General features: G+C 35.5%; 1 protein-coding gene across 2 annotated transcripts in view; it reads right to left on the reverse strand.

Annotated features, from left to right (window-relative positions):
• SBF2 (SET binding factor 2) overlaps positions 1 to 17,298 on the reverse strand; it is a 228,370-nt gene that overhangs the window by 63,448 nt on the left and 147,624 nt on the right. For both annotated transcript variants that reach the window (XM_039350252.1, XM_039350253.1), the window contains exons 15-16: positions 15,264 to 15,373; positions 14,139 to 14,288 (exon numbers count right to left, since the gene is read on the reverse strand). In XM_039350252.1, the coding sequence (XP_039206186.1) occupies positions 14,139 to 14,288; positions 15,264 to 15,373 (260 nt within the window). The remainder of the gene's footprint in view (positions 1 to 14,138; positions 14,289 to 15,263; positions 15,374 to 17,298) is intronic.

The following is a 17,298-nucleotide window of genomic DNA, read 5'->3' on the forward strand; positions in this document are numbered from 1 at the left end:
GCAACAAAAAAGTAATGATTAAAACGAATGGCCTGACTTTTATTCTCAGGGTCGTGCACACAACACGTTTGTGCCTTTGGTCTTAAGTTTTTGACAGATTAAGATGTATAAAACAAAAGAGAGACACTTTTGAACAGAAGCAATCAAAATATTTTACTACCTTAGCAGTTGAATCCCTTCCACTTATGCAAATTGCTTTGACTTGAAATCAAACCTTACTTTAACACTGTCAATGGAAGAGTGGGTCCTCAACCTTGGCAACTTTAAGACTTGTGGATTTCAACTCCTAGAATTCCTCAACCAGCAACTCTGTTGCTGAGTGAATGGTTCTAAAGCACGAAATCACATGGCTGTGCCAATTTAAGATGGCAGATGCAGCAATTCCAGTTGCTGTCAGGTGAATCTTGTGTAGCTGTAGTATCTTGAAGTCACATAATCGCCATTGTGACCTTCTACTAGTTTCCCTATTAACTTTGTCAGAAGCTGGCTATGAAGATTGCAAATAGTGATTACATGACCGTGGGACCCTGTGGCCATCGTAACTGTGGGTTGGTTGCAAAGCATCTGAACTGTGATCATGTAACCATATGTGAGGGCCACAACTATGAAGAATGGTCATAAGTCCTTCCTTCAGTGCTGTCATAATTTTGAATGGTCTCTGAACAAATAGTCACTGAAAGAAGATTACCTGACTACAGATTGGGTCAAAAATACCTGAATATTTCATATTGAATTGTGACACTAAAGCAAACAAGCTATATTTTAACCATAGCTTCTTTTATTTGTTTGTTTTATTCAATTTCTATAGCTGCCCAACTCATCCAAGTGACTCTAGGCAGCTTACAATTATCTTAAAGTTACATGAATAAATAGCCCTTTTTCTAAAAGGCAACTGACTTTTTTGAAATTTTTTTTCTTTTCAAAACATTTTGCTTCTCATCCAAGAAGCTTTTTTCAGTCCTTGGATGAGGAGTGAAACGTTTTCAAAGAGGAAAAAAAAACCAAGAAAGTCCAGTTGCCTTTTAGAAAAGGCATCTTTGGGAAAACCATGACCTGGATGATTGAGAAATTCTATACATGAATTAATATCATTTTAAACAGATGACAATCTATGAAATTATCCCTTTAATCCAGAATTGTGATCCCGAGTGTCTATCCATTGGTAATAGTGTGCCCATCATCATCATTATGATGTCAGATAATAATTTACCCCATAGTCTACAAGCAAAGACTACAAGCAAAATAACTCTCCCCGTATAAATATATCTTTAAAGCCTCCTCATTCAGTTCTGATCAAAATGAAATTTCATTAATAGCTATCAGTAACCCTGATGAAATAAATTTATCCTGAATTCCTTCTGCTTTCTCTTCTTGTTCTTTAATCCTGTGAAATAATGTCCCTCAAGCTGATTTTTTTTATCATTTTCTCACTGTCTCCCTCAGGAATAGCTCCATTAATTTAACATGTCCCTTTTGTATATCCAAGATAAAAAAAAATTAAAGTCATTCTTCTGATGTAGTATTTGTTTTTACTCTTTAATTATTAAGGCGTCAACTGGTTGTAAATCCATAGTGGCATTTTTTCATATCACATATGATTTTAAATCCATTTTCAGATTCACAGCATCTTTTTCCATATCATTTTGTAATCTAGCATTATTTTAAAAATCCACATTTACATTCAAATCATCCTCAGTCTGTTTCATCCAATAAAATATTCCATCTGTCTCTTAACTTTCCAAAATCAACATTCTATTCTGCCTTTTGCTGTTTCCCCAAAGTTATTTTTTTTTAATCCTTACAGTTACAAAAAAAACTTATTTCATTCAGGGTAGGAAATTCTTGAGTGATGAAATTTATCCTTTGGATGGTTCTTAACACCTAGAACACCTTATTTATGTAGAAACTAAATAAGAGGTCTCCAAAAATACTTATGAGAGGAAGTAGACAAACCCAGTGTCCAAATTAATGGTGCTGAACTATGGCTTAGGCAAAATGAACTCACTGGAGATCACTATTTTATGATGTCTTCACAGGGAGATTTTTTATGGACCAAATTTGTGGGTAATCCTTGTCCTCTCTTTAATCCAGAGACAACTTCCAAGGAACCAATCCATCCACTAACCTCTCTTTTGGCTGCAGTTGTTGGTACTGTGAAAGGAGGGCTGTCTTCAATCCCCCACTGTTGTCTCAGGATGTTGTGAAGGACAATATTTGTGACAGTATCCATAACTGTAGTTAAACATACCCACTCAAAAAGATGGGGACCATGCACCACGATGTCATAATATTAAAATCTTCCACAAATTCCATAAAACTAAAGCTTTCAGCAATTGTACTGAAAATTATGCTGTTTAGAGCATTTTGATGTAAATACAGATATTTCAGACACATAAAGAAATACATAATATATGTTTACCTAGAGTGTTATAGCCTGGCCCAAACTAAAACCTGATAAACCTCATGTCTAATAAAATTAAGTGGAGACTTGTTGATATTCTGTACAGTTGATATACTGTTCTTCAAACATTGCCCTGTGCAACCACTAAGATTTTAGCTAGAGAGTAAAAATTAAAATAAAGACAGTCTATTCTTTATTTTAAAAATACAGCTTTATGTCACTGGATTGCTTGAGAATAATGATCAACTCAGCAACTTCTGCTTCGTCATCACATCACATACCAGCAATCTTGGATTATGCAAGGGTTTTATTCCAGGAATGCTTGAATAAGGAGATTTTAATGCACATCAAATCACATGTGCTTATACATAAACCAGTGGACTTCACAACATCATGTTTATCGAAGCCAGTCTTTAAAAAAACCTAGGAACAAGTTAACCTGTTAATTAACCAGCATACATCTTTACTGGATTTCTTAACTTTTCTGCAGTCTGAGACATAAGATGATGAGATGTAGAGCTGTATTTTAAATTATTAAACTACAACTATTTTTCATCCAAATTTGATTTTTCAGGAACTAGTCATTCGTGACTTTCAGTAAATTCAGAATGAGTATGGAGAAAGTAAATCTTCACTTTGATCTAATTTTTCATTAATCAATCTTGGAATCAATTACTTTGATGAAAAGTATTTTTACCTTGATTTACTTCACAAGGTTTATGAATTTTAACAATTGAAAACATCTGTCCTGGAAAGCTTTGAAGTATTAACAGCAACAGAAATCAGTGATACTACACATTCATTTCCAGAGTCATTGAATAAAATTTGTACTGACCCCCATCATTTTATATATTTCACAGCAGTATTGTTTCTATAAGTTACAACATGAGAGTTAAAAAAACCCTAAGTTATATTTTTTATTTCCTTCTTAAGCCAATCATGAAGTACAAGAATGAATTTCAGCACATCTGAATTTCTTTAGTGAGAATGCCTTGGATGTTTTTGAAAACTGTATGAGGCCCATAGCAATAAAGTTCAGGCACACTCAGGCTGTAATCTTTTCCCAAGGAAATGGTTGGGATGCCAAGATGCCTTATATTTCACAGCAGGACTTCATTCACTTCAACTCTATCCAAATCTTAAACTCCACCATCTACAATTCACTGTGCTATGCTAGAATCTGCAGAAGTATCTTGCATTTTTAATTAAATAAGGCGATGTTTTATAACATATAACAAATTAGGAAGACATAATGGATAAATATAGGCAAACATAAAGAATTCAAGGCACAACACATTAGTAGGAGTTGTGTAGTTGACATTTTAGGTCTGTTGCTCAGACAAGTATTTTTGCCTAGATTATGATAGGACTAAAAATTAAACTAAGTGGAAACAAAAATGTTAATGTAAGAATAGCTATAACATTCCAACATTCACTGATTCTTCAGTTTATTGGATCATTTGGGAAGAAAGTGCCATTAGTCCTAAATATTCATAAAAAATAATAAAAATCATGCTATTTATACAAATTCCATAAATTATGCTATTTGTATTACTACAAATGATTTGTTATAAAATATATTGTTCACCTCATGTGCATAATGACATCATTCACAAATGATATAAATTCAATTTCATAAAATTGACATAAATTCAACTGCCTTGTCTGGGCTACTTCAGATGCAATAGACTTTTCCTTTATTTTGGAAGAATATCTTGATTGAAATTTGATCTGTTGCAGCCAAAATTTGCTAAATGTGGGTTCATTAAATTGAAGTCAGTTTCATTTATTCAGAAAACTATATTGTTCACTTTTCTATGCACATATTTAAGTAAATACATATATGCATGCATGTATGTAAGTTCAAATATATAGCTGTACTAGTTTTAGCTAGTCAGAAGCAGTTTTTAAAACAGATAAAACATGTAATATGAAATTCCATTATTGTTTTTCCAATGTGTTGACACTGCAATGCAACATCCTGCATGCCTCATCTTTCAGACTATGTGCAGATTCACATGGAAACAGAATTGGATGATTTAGTGTGTGGTGAGATTCATAGTCACGGATTGACATTCCCTTGCCCTTCTCCTTCAGAGGATATTTCTGCAAATGTTGACTAACATCTATTTCCAGATATTTTTATGCTGACTTTCTGTATTTTGCTTTTCAAACACTTGTGTACTGCTAATAGTATGGTAAAACTGTTTATAAGTAGTCCTCGGTTAACAATAGTAACTTGAGTCTGGAATTTCCGCTGATAAGCAATATGGATATAAGCTGAGACATCATGTGACCGCATCACTCAGTTACAGCAATCCTGCCAGTCCCCACTGCTATTATTAAGTGAAAATTGCAGGTTATTAAGCAAGCACCTCCTTGCAACATCCTGCCGACTTCTACATATAATTTGGAATGAGAAGGCTATATGCAGTTTGGACAAGGCTGCACATGGCCTTGGGAAAAAGGTGTGGCACAGCCAGTAGCTGCCTGACAAAGGGCCTGGCCATGCATGCCTCATCAGCAGGAGGAGGAAGAAGATAGTGAAGATCAGCTGGGGGGCAGGCGAATTGAGGCTTAGGGAGGTAAGGCTGGCAGAGGCAGCAGAGTGCCAAGGAGCCAAAAAGGCAGAAATGGAGGGGGAGAGAGGTGGATGGGGGGGGGGGGAGATTTGTAACTTCCTATGGTCCTAAAGGCAAGTAGGCTGCCAACCACCTGAATTATAGTCATGATGACCTTGGGGTACTGCAACGACCAAACCTTGGGGAACCAGGAGCAGCTACCATTCATGTAGTTTTTCCCTAACTTTGAACCGTTACTGAATAAATGTTTGTTAATGGTTGCTTAACTAATTACTTGGTACAGGTGAAACATTAACACCTCGGCATAGTATGTAGTCCTGCCTGAGAAAATAAAAGGAAGAAAGCTTTTTGACTGATTCAAAAGGCCAAACAGAGCCATGAAAAAGCAATTAATGCTGCAAATTAGAAAGAGGTTAAAAAGGTGGTAAGCATTTTAAAATGTAGCAAATGGATATCCTCTATAAAGTCATAGTGGTAGTCTATATACAGGTAGGGGTGCAATGGCTCAGTGGTTAAAGATGCTGAACTTATCAACTGGAAAGCTGACAGCCCAGCTACAAGATCTGAGCTCCATGCAATGGGGTTCCCATTACTTGCCCCAGTTCCTGCCAACCTAACAGTTCAAAAGCATGGAAACACGAGTAGATAAATAGTTGAAATATAACAGGGTTCTGTGCGACTCTGCATACAGTGATGCTGGCCACATGAACGTAGAAGGGTCTCTGGACAATCCTGGCTCCTTCAGCTAAGAAACGGAGATGAGCACTGCCCCCTAGAGTCAGACACGACTGGAAAAGGGAAACCTTTATTTTTATATACAGGTATTGAATTGCCACTTGTTCAGCCATTGTTTGAAATTATATTACATTGCAATATCTGATAGTCACACTACTACAATTTATGACCTTCACTCTTGGCTTCCAACAAAGTCAATGGGGAGGTCTCAAATGACAATCACATGACCGTGGGATATTATGACCATGCAGGATTCACCTAATGACAGCAACTGGGACTACTACACCTGCCATTATAAGTCAGCAGGGTAATGTCACATTGAGTTTAAAACTACTTTCTTAGCAACAGAACGGTCGCTTCAAATTACCATCATTAAGTGAGGATTACCAATACTTCTCAATCTTTTTATATAATGAGTTTCATCCAATGAGTCCATTTGTTCTTTCAAAGAAGACTGCAACTAACAGGGCTCAAATACTGCTATTCAAAATTAGAAGTTGAGAAGAAATGAAAGAAAAAAAATTCTCTTTAGATAATTTTTTGTTAAACAGATTAATAACTAGTTAAGCAATTGACTGATGCCCTCCTAGACAGCTTCTAAGAGAGCCAGTTTAGTGTACTGGTCAAGATACCAAGCTCAAAACTGATAAACTATGAGTCCTAATCTTACCTAAGGCACAAAGCTAGCTGGGTGAACTTAGGCCAGTCACTCTCTCTTAGTCCAAGGAGACAATGGCAAGCCACTTCTGAAAATGCTACCCAAAAAAATCCTGCAGTCAACACTCAAAGGCTTACAACAGAAATTATGCTTAAAACATTACATTGGATTGGCAATAGTTTTCCCTTGTGTACTCTGAGAAAGCAGCCCAGCAATCTTTAAAAAAAAGTGCTGATTGCTAGCTGCAAATATTTCTAGGAAATGTTACAAGAATTAAAAAGATATTCTGTCCAGTACTGTCATTTCAACACAATAATGATTTATAACAGTACAATAAAATACTAAATCAGAACCTGAGAAACTGTGGAATGGGAAAAAATATCCTTCACAGATTATGGTTTACATAATTGGCAGCATGTGAAAGACTACTATTACCTCGAATCTAATTACAATTTATCAAAATCACATGCAACTTAAATGCTTTCGGAATTTTTCTTCACTCTTTCGGACTGCAAGACTTAAAAAAAAAAAGACACAGAGGACATACCGACACTCAATTTCAATACAGTTGTGTCTTCCCCCCCCCCACTGATCTGACAGTTTATCCAATAATTCATTTTGTTTTAGAAAGCAAAACCAGATTATGGCAGATCAGAAGACTGCAAAAATTTCTGCTCCTCTTCCTTCAATGAAGTCGAAGATGTAGAGTCAAATCTCTAATGAATAGATTTAAAGGAATGGGTCTCAGAAAAATGCCAGTATCTGAATTTTTCCAAATTAACCCTGTCCTCTCTGAGAGCTAAGAGTACCTGAAACTTAGATTACTTGGATATTACCATATTCAATTCTGCCGGCCTGTATTTTGCTTTAATTTTGTTAATCTTTTTGTGCTAAAACTATTACTTTTACATATATATTTAATCACTTGAAAAATGGCAAATTAGGCAGCTTTTGTTTAATTTAGAAAATGTTCAGAGAAAAGTTAGGAACAATTTTTGCTTTTCAAAATAAATTACATAGGCTTTATACATCACTCATAATAATTACTCTGAATTCTAAATTGATAAAGCTTTAAAACAGGTTGAGTAGTAATAGAAACTTAAGCTAGAAACGGAATATATTAAATCTATTATGTTATCTGTGAGAAATAGAGAGATGATAGTGAATGTATTAAGTTGAGCTGTTTTTGTATGTTTTTTTTTTACTTTGGAATGTTTGTTTACCCAAACACCACGGTGTGTCTTAAATACTTTTTGTTAAAATTAAAAAAACAATAAAATATATTCAAAAAAAATTACTTGAAATTTTGTATTTTTGAACTTAGTTCATCCTATCCTTAGTTTATTTTTTTCTCGTCCTCACTTATCTTCCTTCCCTTCTGTCTGCTGCTTTTGAAGACTCAGTCTATACCAGCGGTTCTCAACCTATGGGTTGCGACCCCATTTGGGGTCAATCGACCATTTTTCAGAGGTCGCCAAAGGCGGCGATCCGCCATTTTCTCCCCCCCGGGGGCAGCGCCGCGCATGCGCGCCGTGCATGGGGCACCGCCATGCATGCGCGCCATGCATGGGGCACCACCGTGCATGTGCGCCATGCGTGGGGCATGCCGCGCATGTGGGGGGCTGCGCATGTGGGGGGCCGCGCATGTGGGGGCGCCACACATGCACGCTGCACATTTGGGGCGTCCCCCATGCGCACCGCGCATGTGGGGGCATCCCCATGCGCACCGTGCCACGCATGCGCATAGCGTTTGTGTGACGGGGTCACCGTCACAAAAACGTTGAGAACCGCTGGTCTATACTAATTATTCTTTTTATAGTTCCTCTTACTTGTTCCATTTTCCCACAGCTTAATTTTTCTGATTTTGCCTTTCTAAAAATGAATAAATTCCACCAGTTCCACTATGTTGTTATTCTTCTGTTCTGTTATGTCTTCAGGTTCTGCTCCAGTTCCCCTCCAGCACACACAAAAAAGAACATCTCCATTTTTGGGGAGGCGGGTTAATTAAAAAACAACACCCAATGAAACACAGAAAGAAACAAATAGAAATAGACCTACTTCCCCCCAAAGAATAAAGACCTGGCAATGATCCAGATATAACAAAAATATATGATCTTCTTCCATTGAGGAATGTTTTTTTTTGTCTTGTTGTAAAAGACCACTTTTCACCTTATTTTTTTTAATAGTGAATTTTAAAGGGATGCTGCACTGTAACATACATTTCACTTAAGCGGAAAATGAAAATGAATCATTTTAGCCATAAGCTTTGTACAAAATATTCTCTGGATTTGATTTAAACAAGATCCGAAATAGTAAGGTACAGGGAGAGGACCACAATAGAATATGGAAATAAAGTTACTTTTCAGGAACATTTTTTATTATTATTTACATACATTTCTTTTAGATTCAAGTCATATTCATTTTTCTTTATGGGTTTAGAATTCATGGGCCAGACAGATATATCATGCTAATTCCTTTCAGGGTAAGCAACATTACACGCACGCATAAAAACCACATGCCACATTTTTTTCTTAAATTGTATTAACCCTTTTCCAATCTTTAGTGAACATTCTGCTAAAATACCCAAATGCAACATCTTCCACTAGTTTTTCCGCATGAATAGAATGGAATGGAATGGAATAGAATAGAACAGAATCTGGAAGGGACCTTGGAGGTCTTCTAGTCCAGCCTCCTGCTCAAGCAGGAGAACCTATACCATTTCAGACAAGTGATTATCTAATCTCTTCTTAAAAATCTCTAGTGATGGAGTGCCCATAATTTCTGGGGGCAAGCTGTTGTACTGGTTAATTGTTCTTACTGTTAGGAAGTTTCTCCTTAATTCTAGGTTGCTTCTCTCTTTGGTCAGTTTACACCCATTGTTTCTTGTCCTGCCCTCTGGTGCTTTGGAGAATAATTTGACACCCTCTTCTTTGTGACAGTCCCTCAAATACTGGAATACTTCTATCATGTCACCCCTGTTTCTTCTTTTCTTTAGACTAGCCAAACCCAAGTCCTGCAGCCGTTCTTCATATGTTTTAATCTCCAGGCCTTTGAGCATTTTAGTTGCTCTTCTCTGAACTTTTTTTCAAAGTCTCAACATCTTTTCTGTAGTATGGTGACCAAAATTGGTTGCAGTATTCCAGGTGAGGTCTTATAAAGTGGTACAAATACTTAGTGTGATCTCAGTTCTATACCTCTGTTTATACAAACCAGGATTGGTTCCTGCTACACACTGCTGGCTCATAGTCAAGAAGATACTAATAGGAGAAGATAGTAGAAAAGATAAAAGGATAATAGTAACACAGCCATACTGCATGACTAAATATCCTTAGATATAAGACAGTACTATGGTAATGAAGTATTCAGCAAAGTAATGGCACGAGGGGGAAAAACTGTCTTTGTGTCTAGTTCTTTTGGCATGCAATGCCCTGCAATAGCATCCTGAGGGAAGGGGTTGAAATAGTGTATGTCCAGAATATGAAGGATCCATAGATATTTTCTCAGCCCTCTTTCGAACCCATTCATATATAATTTAAAAATGATCAGCTCCATTTTCCCTCTCAAATGCAGCAACCATGATCTTCAATACATTACTTTTCAGAACCATATTTCACTTATTGCATCATTTTAAAAGAAAGTTCTTTCAAATCACTTGGATAAATTCCTGACGGTTTTTTGACAACATTTTTGGAAGTGATTTACCATTGCCATCTCCCTTACATAATTTCTATTTCCTAAGAGGGCTATTTTGCATCTCTCTTAATTTTTGTTCTGTTATTTTCAGCCCTATCTCCAACCTATCAGGATCATTTTCCTATTTTCTATGGGATTAACCACACTGCCTAATTTTGTGTCTTCTGAAAATCTGATAAGCATTTCCTCTATTTCTTCTCTGAATTTGCTAATAAAAGCATTAAAAAGTAATACAGGATGCAGGATTGAACTTTGTGACACTCCACTTGATAGCTCTCCCCAGTTTACAAGACATGGTTAATGAGCACTTAAGGGCAGTGCCCGTGAAGCACTTCTCTTCGAATTATTAGAGCAGCCATGAGACAGTGGGGAGCTGGACAGAAGCAGTTGCACAAGCCTGGAGGAAAAAAAACTACAATTTTAATGATGTGAAGAAAATTCTTTGTGTGCACTTGCCTGTGTTATGAAGCATTTCACTTGGCATCTTCCTTGAAGGATTTACAAAGCCTAACTACTTTTCCCTTGCTACTTTGATTGCTATTTTGTTTTTATGAAAACCTATTGTTAGATATGGTCTTGTTATAACTTCATTAGAAACGGAACACAGAACCATTATGAGTGCAACTGTTCAGACAATAGTTAATTCCAGATGCTTTCTACTTTTTAAAGCAAATCAAACGTTTATTATGGTCAATAAAATGGCATAGTATTTTTTAAAAGTTTTACAATGTTTACTATTTTTCCCACTTACAGAAACAAGGAAAAACTATGCTCCCAGAGACTCTGTCCTTCACATTTTCACATTTTATCTGCTATTTTTCAGTAATTCATTTTGTTTATCTGTTTACTTTATGGAGGACAGTCCTCTAAAATGACCTGAAACATGGATACTTTTTTCTTTAATACGCAGCCATCAGCCTTCAATTGGAAGTCTCCCGCTCTGTTTAATATTAGGTGAAGAATAAAAGGGAATCTTTCTTCTTTACTTAAATTGAAGTAAGTTAATAAAAGGGAATCTTTCTTCTTTACTTAAATTGAAGTAAGTTAATAAAGATAATACTAGATTGCAGTTTACAATTAAATGATGGGGAAAAAAGAATAATTTGAGTCACAGGCCTTCAAGGAGATAAGTAGATAAAAACATTTTCCCAATATTAAGCAAACCGTTCAGACAAAAAAAGTAAAAAAATAGAAGCAAATTGAAAAGAATAATCAAATAAACATAAATTTGGTACCACACAATACAACATTGCTCTGTAACTCCTAAATATAAACACATAAGTAAACCAGCATTTCTATGGCCAGTTCTCACACATGTGGATATTTTCTTTTTCTGGGCTGATAAAATTGCCACAATTAGAGTATGAAGATTTCAGCAATAAAATAAGGGAGGGAAAGCAAACAATGCTGTTAACTCAGAAAAATTAATATGAAAATGAAAATAATTTCTTAACATATCTTAGATTATTCTAGTTAAATTTAAAGTAAATTATGTATGCCTTAAATCTATGTATTCATGACCTAAAGCCTGAAAATTAATTAAGTTATGTTTATCTGAAACGGAAACATTTTAATTGTAATCCATAGAAATGTAATAGGAAGAATTATAAAGTAATGTAGTTTATAATTGATACATTAACTACAAACAATTTGAAAACTAGTGTGATCACAAATGAATGGATAAATGAGTGAGCCTTGTTTGGGAAAGTGCCACAAGATATCCCTTGTGTAAAAATAAAGAATTTGTGGGAAGAAATTTTGAGAAACAGAAGAGATAACTTTTGACATTTTTTAAGTATTTAACGATTTTGCCCTTTATATTACTATTCATTATATTAGTCAGAGGTTTTGAGACTAGATAGTCTAAAGATAATACTGGATTGCATTTTACAATTGTATGATGGGAAAAAACGGTAAATCTATACCATTGCCAGTTTTATTTGGCTTGCATTTTAGTTTAAAATGTATTTTTGCATTAAAGTCATCTGTAGTTCACAAATCTATACTAAATCTAAGTTAGTTCTACATATTTACAGGTTACTGGTTTATGTATTATTAAATTTTTCATGTGAACCCTGTTATGGCACATTAATTTTTATAGTTCAAACATTCTTTTTTTTTTTTTACAAAGATTGATTTTGAGGGAGCTGTGAATCATATTTTATTAGACAGAGACATACTCAATTCCCATGTTCATTATTTTTTTATTGTACTAGCATAAATAAAGGTAAATGATAGCTCATAAATGTACTGACTGCATTTTAACATTTTATCATTAGGTGACTCATAACCTGTATTGAACACTATTATTTTGTTGTTGCTTTAATTATGGAATAATAATACTGGATATTGAAAAAAAGTAATTCGTTGCTCATTCAATAAGACATCACCAACAGCTTCTGGATGTTTCCAGGCAGATATCTACTATCTATCAACTATAGCTATCAACTGCTATCAACCATAATGTTTGTGCAGTTCTTTCATATTTTGCTCCTTAAAGAATATGTTCTCAGAAAAAAATACAGAAGATATGAAAAATAAATAATGGTCATAAATAGAAAACTAATTGTCTGGAAAGTATCATATAGTAGCAGCCTCACTTTCATTTTTGCTGTACCTGTCCAAGTGAAACCAAAGGCTTCACTTTAGTTCAAAGTGGTCACATGTTCAAAGAGATAATAGGCATTAAACTATGCCATAATTTGCTTGCTGAACACAAACATTTTAGAATCTGAAGACATAATCTTTGTTTGCAGCATTTAAAATTCAGCTCAAATAATTTACTTCTCTGCTTACTGTGCTTTTAAGCATTTTCAAAAACAGAAGTTTTAAAGATCCTGTTGTGATTATCATAAAGTTGCCTATTAAATTTCTTTATTTATAAACATATTTTCAAATGCAATTTGTATCCAATAATTATTCCCTATTTAAATCATAAACAACTGTGAAAGAAGACAATGATTGTAAGTCTCAGAAAACTGCACAGCCATAAAGTACATTGGAAAAACTAACTGAAGTGAGAAACGTCTCTTGTAGGAAAAAGCATCCCTCACATGTCACAAACACAAATTATTAAAATGATTCATTTCAACTAAATGTTCTTCCTTAGTACCATGATACTTAGAATTTAAGCTCTCCCATAAAATGTTTTCTTTGCTTGGGTAAACAAATCCTAAAGCAATCAAAACAATTATCTGAATAGTTATTTTACAAATGGTGATGAGATAGGATGTTTCTTCAATCACTAATTATGAATAACTTAACAATCATCACTCTAAAAAGGAGAAGAGAACAATGATCTCCATTCCCCGAGTACAGTAGGTTCCCAAACCATTCCAATGATTTTCCAGGAACTTATGGTTCCTGTACTGGCCAACCAATGAAGGTTACAATAAACCCATTTTGTTGGAAAAAATCCTTGACATATAAGAACAGATGCTTAATGAACTGAAATCTGCCTTTATAGGTGTACGAACAATGCAATACTGAAATAGCAATAGGTCTGGGCCTTTGCCACTCCAGTATCTTCACTGCTTTCATGCTTCCAAAGGCCTGACAGTATTCATGAAATAATTCATGACTTCTTTCTTCAAAATAGAATCCAGCAGGTTGGCTATGGCCTTAAGAGAAAGAAAAGACTATTGCTGTCATCAAGTAATGGCTGACTTAAGGATATAGCTGAATGCCCAGAGAAAAAGATGCAGTTGAGTGAAAGAAAAATGATAGACGAAAGATGGTAACAACAAGCACTCTTGTATGAGGTGCTTAACTGCAACTGCAATTGTCACATATGCAACTGCAAATGTGACAATTGCTTTTCTTAATGAAAATTTTGAGTGTAAGGCAAATGCCTCCTCTCCTCTCTTCAGATGGAAGGAACAGTTTCATAATAAATTGTCCCAAAACCACCCAAAAGCAAATAAAGGAACAAAACAGCAGAAGAAAAAGAACAATGAACTTCAAGTAAAAACTTATATTTTAAATATAATTTATAGTTTAGATATAGCAAAATACATAAGGCAAGCTAGAAGAACCACAAAGAAACCAAAATAGGGCTAAATGCATGTACCTGCAAAGTACAGTTCATCATTCGTATTATGTAATCGAATTGTTGATGATCCAGAATTGCACGATTTTGTTGAACGTGGAGGCTTAGTTCCTGTGTCAAACATTGTCGAGCTGCTTTTCCTTTGAGGGCTCTCAGTGCAGCAGGCAAAGTCTAAAGACAAGAATGCTAACAAAAGTAAGACACTAAAAGAATCCTAACCTTAAATTATGCTTTTCTGCTAATATTCTATAGTATTAATACTAAATAAGGCCCATCAACAATCTTGCTATGAATTGTCCATATTAAATTAGGACTGAATTCTTATTTTTGTGTCTGGATAGTTTATTTCATAATTAAACATGATTTTAAATAATAAAGCAGACAGTGTAGAATTAATCAAGCAATTAATCAAGCAAGGTCTTAGCTATGTCCTAAGCACAAAGAATATACTGGATTCATAATCTAAATTTTAAGAAAAGATTGAAAACCCTAAGTTTTTTCCATATATTTGAGGATTGTTATGAAAGGTTAAATATGTTGTACAATTAGCAATAACATCACCAAAATAAAAAAACTAAAAAAAGTTGCCTTTAAAAAAAAGCAATCTAAGAGGCAAATTAGTTTGGTCCTCATCTGCTCTTCAAGCAGAAAAGGAACATTCAAGTTTGGACAAGGAGCTTGCATTTCATTTAAGAGAAAAATACAAAACAGGAAACATATCTCTCATTATTAAATAATTAATAACTAAATAAAACTGTTCAGTAGAAGGGGTAGAAAAAGAAATGAAGGTGAGACACTAATGCCAAATAATTTTACTTATTTCTTCACAGACAGTACATTTCTTTTATCTCAAATACTTGCAGTATGAACTGAAAAGGGTAACAGATACAGTATATGAAAGTAGAGTTAAGTTTAAAAAGACTAGAACAGACATGTCAAACTTGCGATGTCACGTGACATTGTGCAACGTATCAGGACGGTTTTGCCATTGCCGGTAATGGGGTGGGTGCGACTTCCACGTGATGCGTCCGGCCCGTGAGCCAGCAGTTTGATAACCCTGGACTAGAAACAGTTTATCTCTTAACTTGTATGGAATGTCTTAACTACTTGGAATAGCCCCTCAAACAATTTAACAAATCCTATTACCTTTTCAGTCTCCAAAAGTTTATTTTCAAATATAAAAGAGATGCAATTTCTAACAACTTCCAGTCTTTGTGCACTGTTGAAAACTGTGCTTGTCTTTTCTACTATGGAAACTAAAAAAATAAAATAAAAACATATGTGAGTCCATTTATTTTAAAATTACCATCACTAAAAGGTTATTATAATAGAAACATTCCTAAGATGATTTCTACATACCAAGGTTTTATTTTGTACACGTGTTCTGCACACAAAAACAGATTCAAAGATGTTTCCAGTACTAATTCTTATTATATAATCATATATGGAATTACATATTATTATATTAGTAGGATTTCAGACAATCTAAAACAGACATGTCAAACACAAGGCCCGGGGGCTGGATGCGGCCCAAAAAGTGGTTTCATGTGGCCCATGAAGCCATCCTGGAAACAGTGAGGGAACAGCCCCCTCTGCCTTGGCCCTAGCCCAGGCCAGCCGGGAGCCAATGTACAATTTTGTGGTGGCCATCTATGCTGAAACGCATTCAATCTTAACTCCATAAGCCCTCCCCCCCCCGCATGGCCTGAGAGAAACAGTGAGGCTCCTCCAGTGGACCATGCCTTGGCACTTGCCCCGGTCCCACCCCTTTCTGCCAGAGACCCTCAGATCTATCCCACTCCTGCCCAGGCTCCCATAGGCACTCTTGATCCAAACAATGTAGAGCTGGCCACACCCACCCAATAGGCCACACCCACCCAGCCCCCTGAGGGCAACTGCAATGCTGATGCGGCCCTCAATGAAATTGAGTTTGACACCCGTGATCTAAAACATATGCATTGGCATTTCACTCTAAAATTTCACTACAAATTCCATATCAATTTTGGTAGTATAAAAATTTGCGTTGGTGCATTACTTTCCAGAACAAGAGAAGAGGACTATAATACTGGTAGTCCTTGATTTACAACCATTTATTTAGTGATTATTCAAAGTTACAATGGCATTAAAAAAAACAGGATCATTTTTTACACTAACGACTATTGCAGCATCCACATGTAATCAAAATTTGAACACTTGGCAAATACTCATATTTATGGTGTTTGCAGTGTCCCGGGGTCATGTGATCATCTTTTGTGACCTTCTGACAAGCAAAGTCAGATTCACTTATCAACCGTGTTACTAACTTAACAACTACAGTGATTCACTTAACAACTGTGGCAAGAAAGGTTGCAAAATGAGTTAAAACAAATGTCTCACTTAACAACAGAAATTATGGGTTCAATTGTGGTCATAGGTCACGGACTATGTGTGCAGGATATCTCTAATTTCAAAAAAACAATATTAAAAGGGATAAGGACAAATTAATGTATGCAAAATATCATCAGCACTAATAAAAAAAAGTTTCTATGTGGAAACATCATATTAGAGTTGCCTGCTTCTTAATATTTGAAGGCTCTATATAGGGCATTTCACATCTTGGAATGATACTTCTCTCTTGGCAAAAATTCAGGAAGTTCATCACAACTGTTGTTTTGTGTCTCATCCCAATATGTAAAGAAGAGCTCAAATACATTATGTATTATGTATCAACACATGAAATCCTAACCTTAGGATATATATCAAACAGTTTTCAAGGTCCTATTTAAATGGGAAATTGAAATAGAAATACTTTGTAGCATTTTATAAAAATCAAATACACAGTTAGTAGGGACTCTATACATCTATATTTATATCTGAAGAACCATTTCACCCAGTCTCACCTTCTCATTCTGATGGGACTAGCCCACACCACTCATTCCAGCAAAAAGGGCCTACTTTGGCTGTCATCAGCCAAATAATTTTGATTGTCCAGGAGAACAAACAGCCTTTTTCTGTGGTTCCTGTCCTCTGGAATATTCTCTAGTTGGAGGTGAGGTCTGCCCCATACTCCCAGCCTTCTGGGAGAGCCTAAAAACTTGACTCTGTTTCTTGGCCTGGAGCCGGAACAGGAGCCTGCTATGCTGGGAGTGGCTGACTGGGTAGAGATGATCCTATTATCTTGGTTTTTCTATTCAATTTTTCT

The sequence above is a fragment of the Crotalus tigris genome, unplaced genomic scaffold (assembly GCF_016545835.1).
Source record: "Crotalus tigris isolate CLP2741 ecotype Arizona unplaced genomic scaffold, ASM1654583v1 scf7180000018308.1980950, whole genome shotgun sequence".
Classification (NCBI taxonomy): Eukaryota; Metazoa; Chordata; class Lepidosauria; order Squamata; family Viperidae; genus Crotalus; species Crotalus tigris.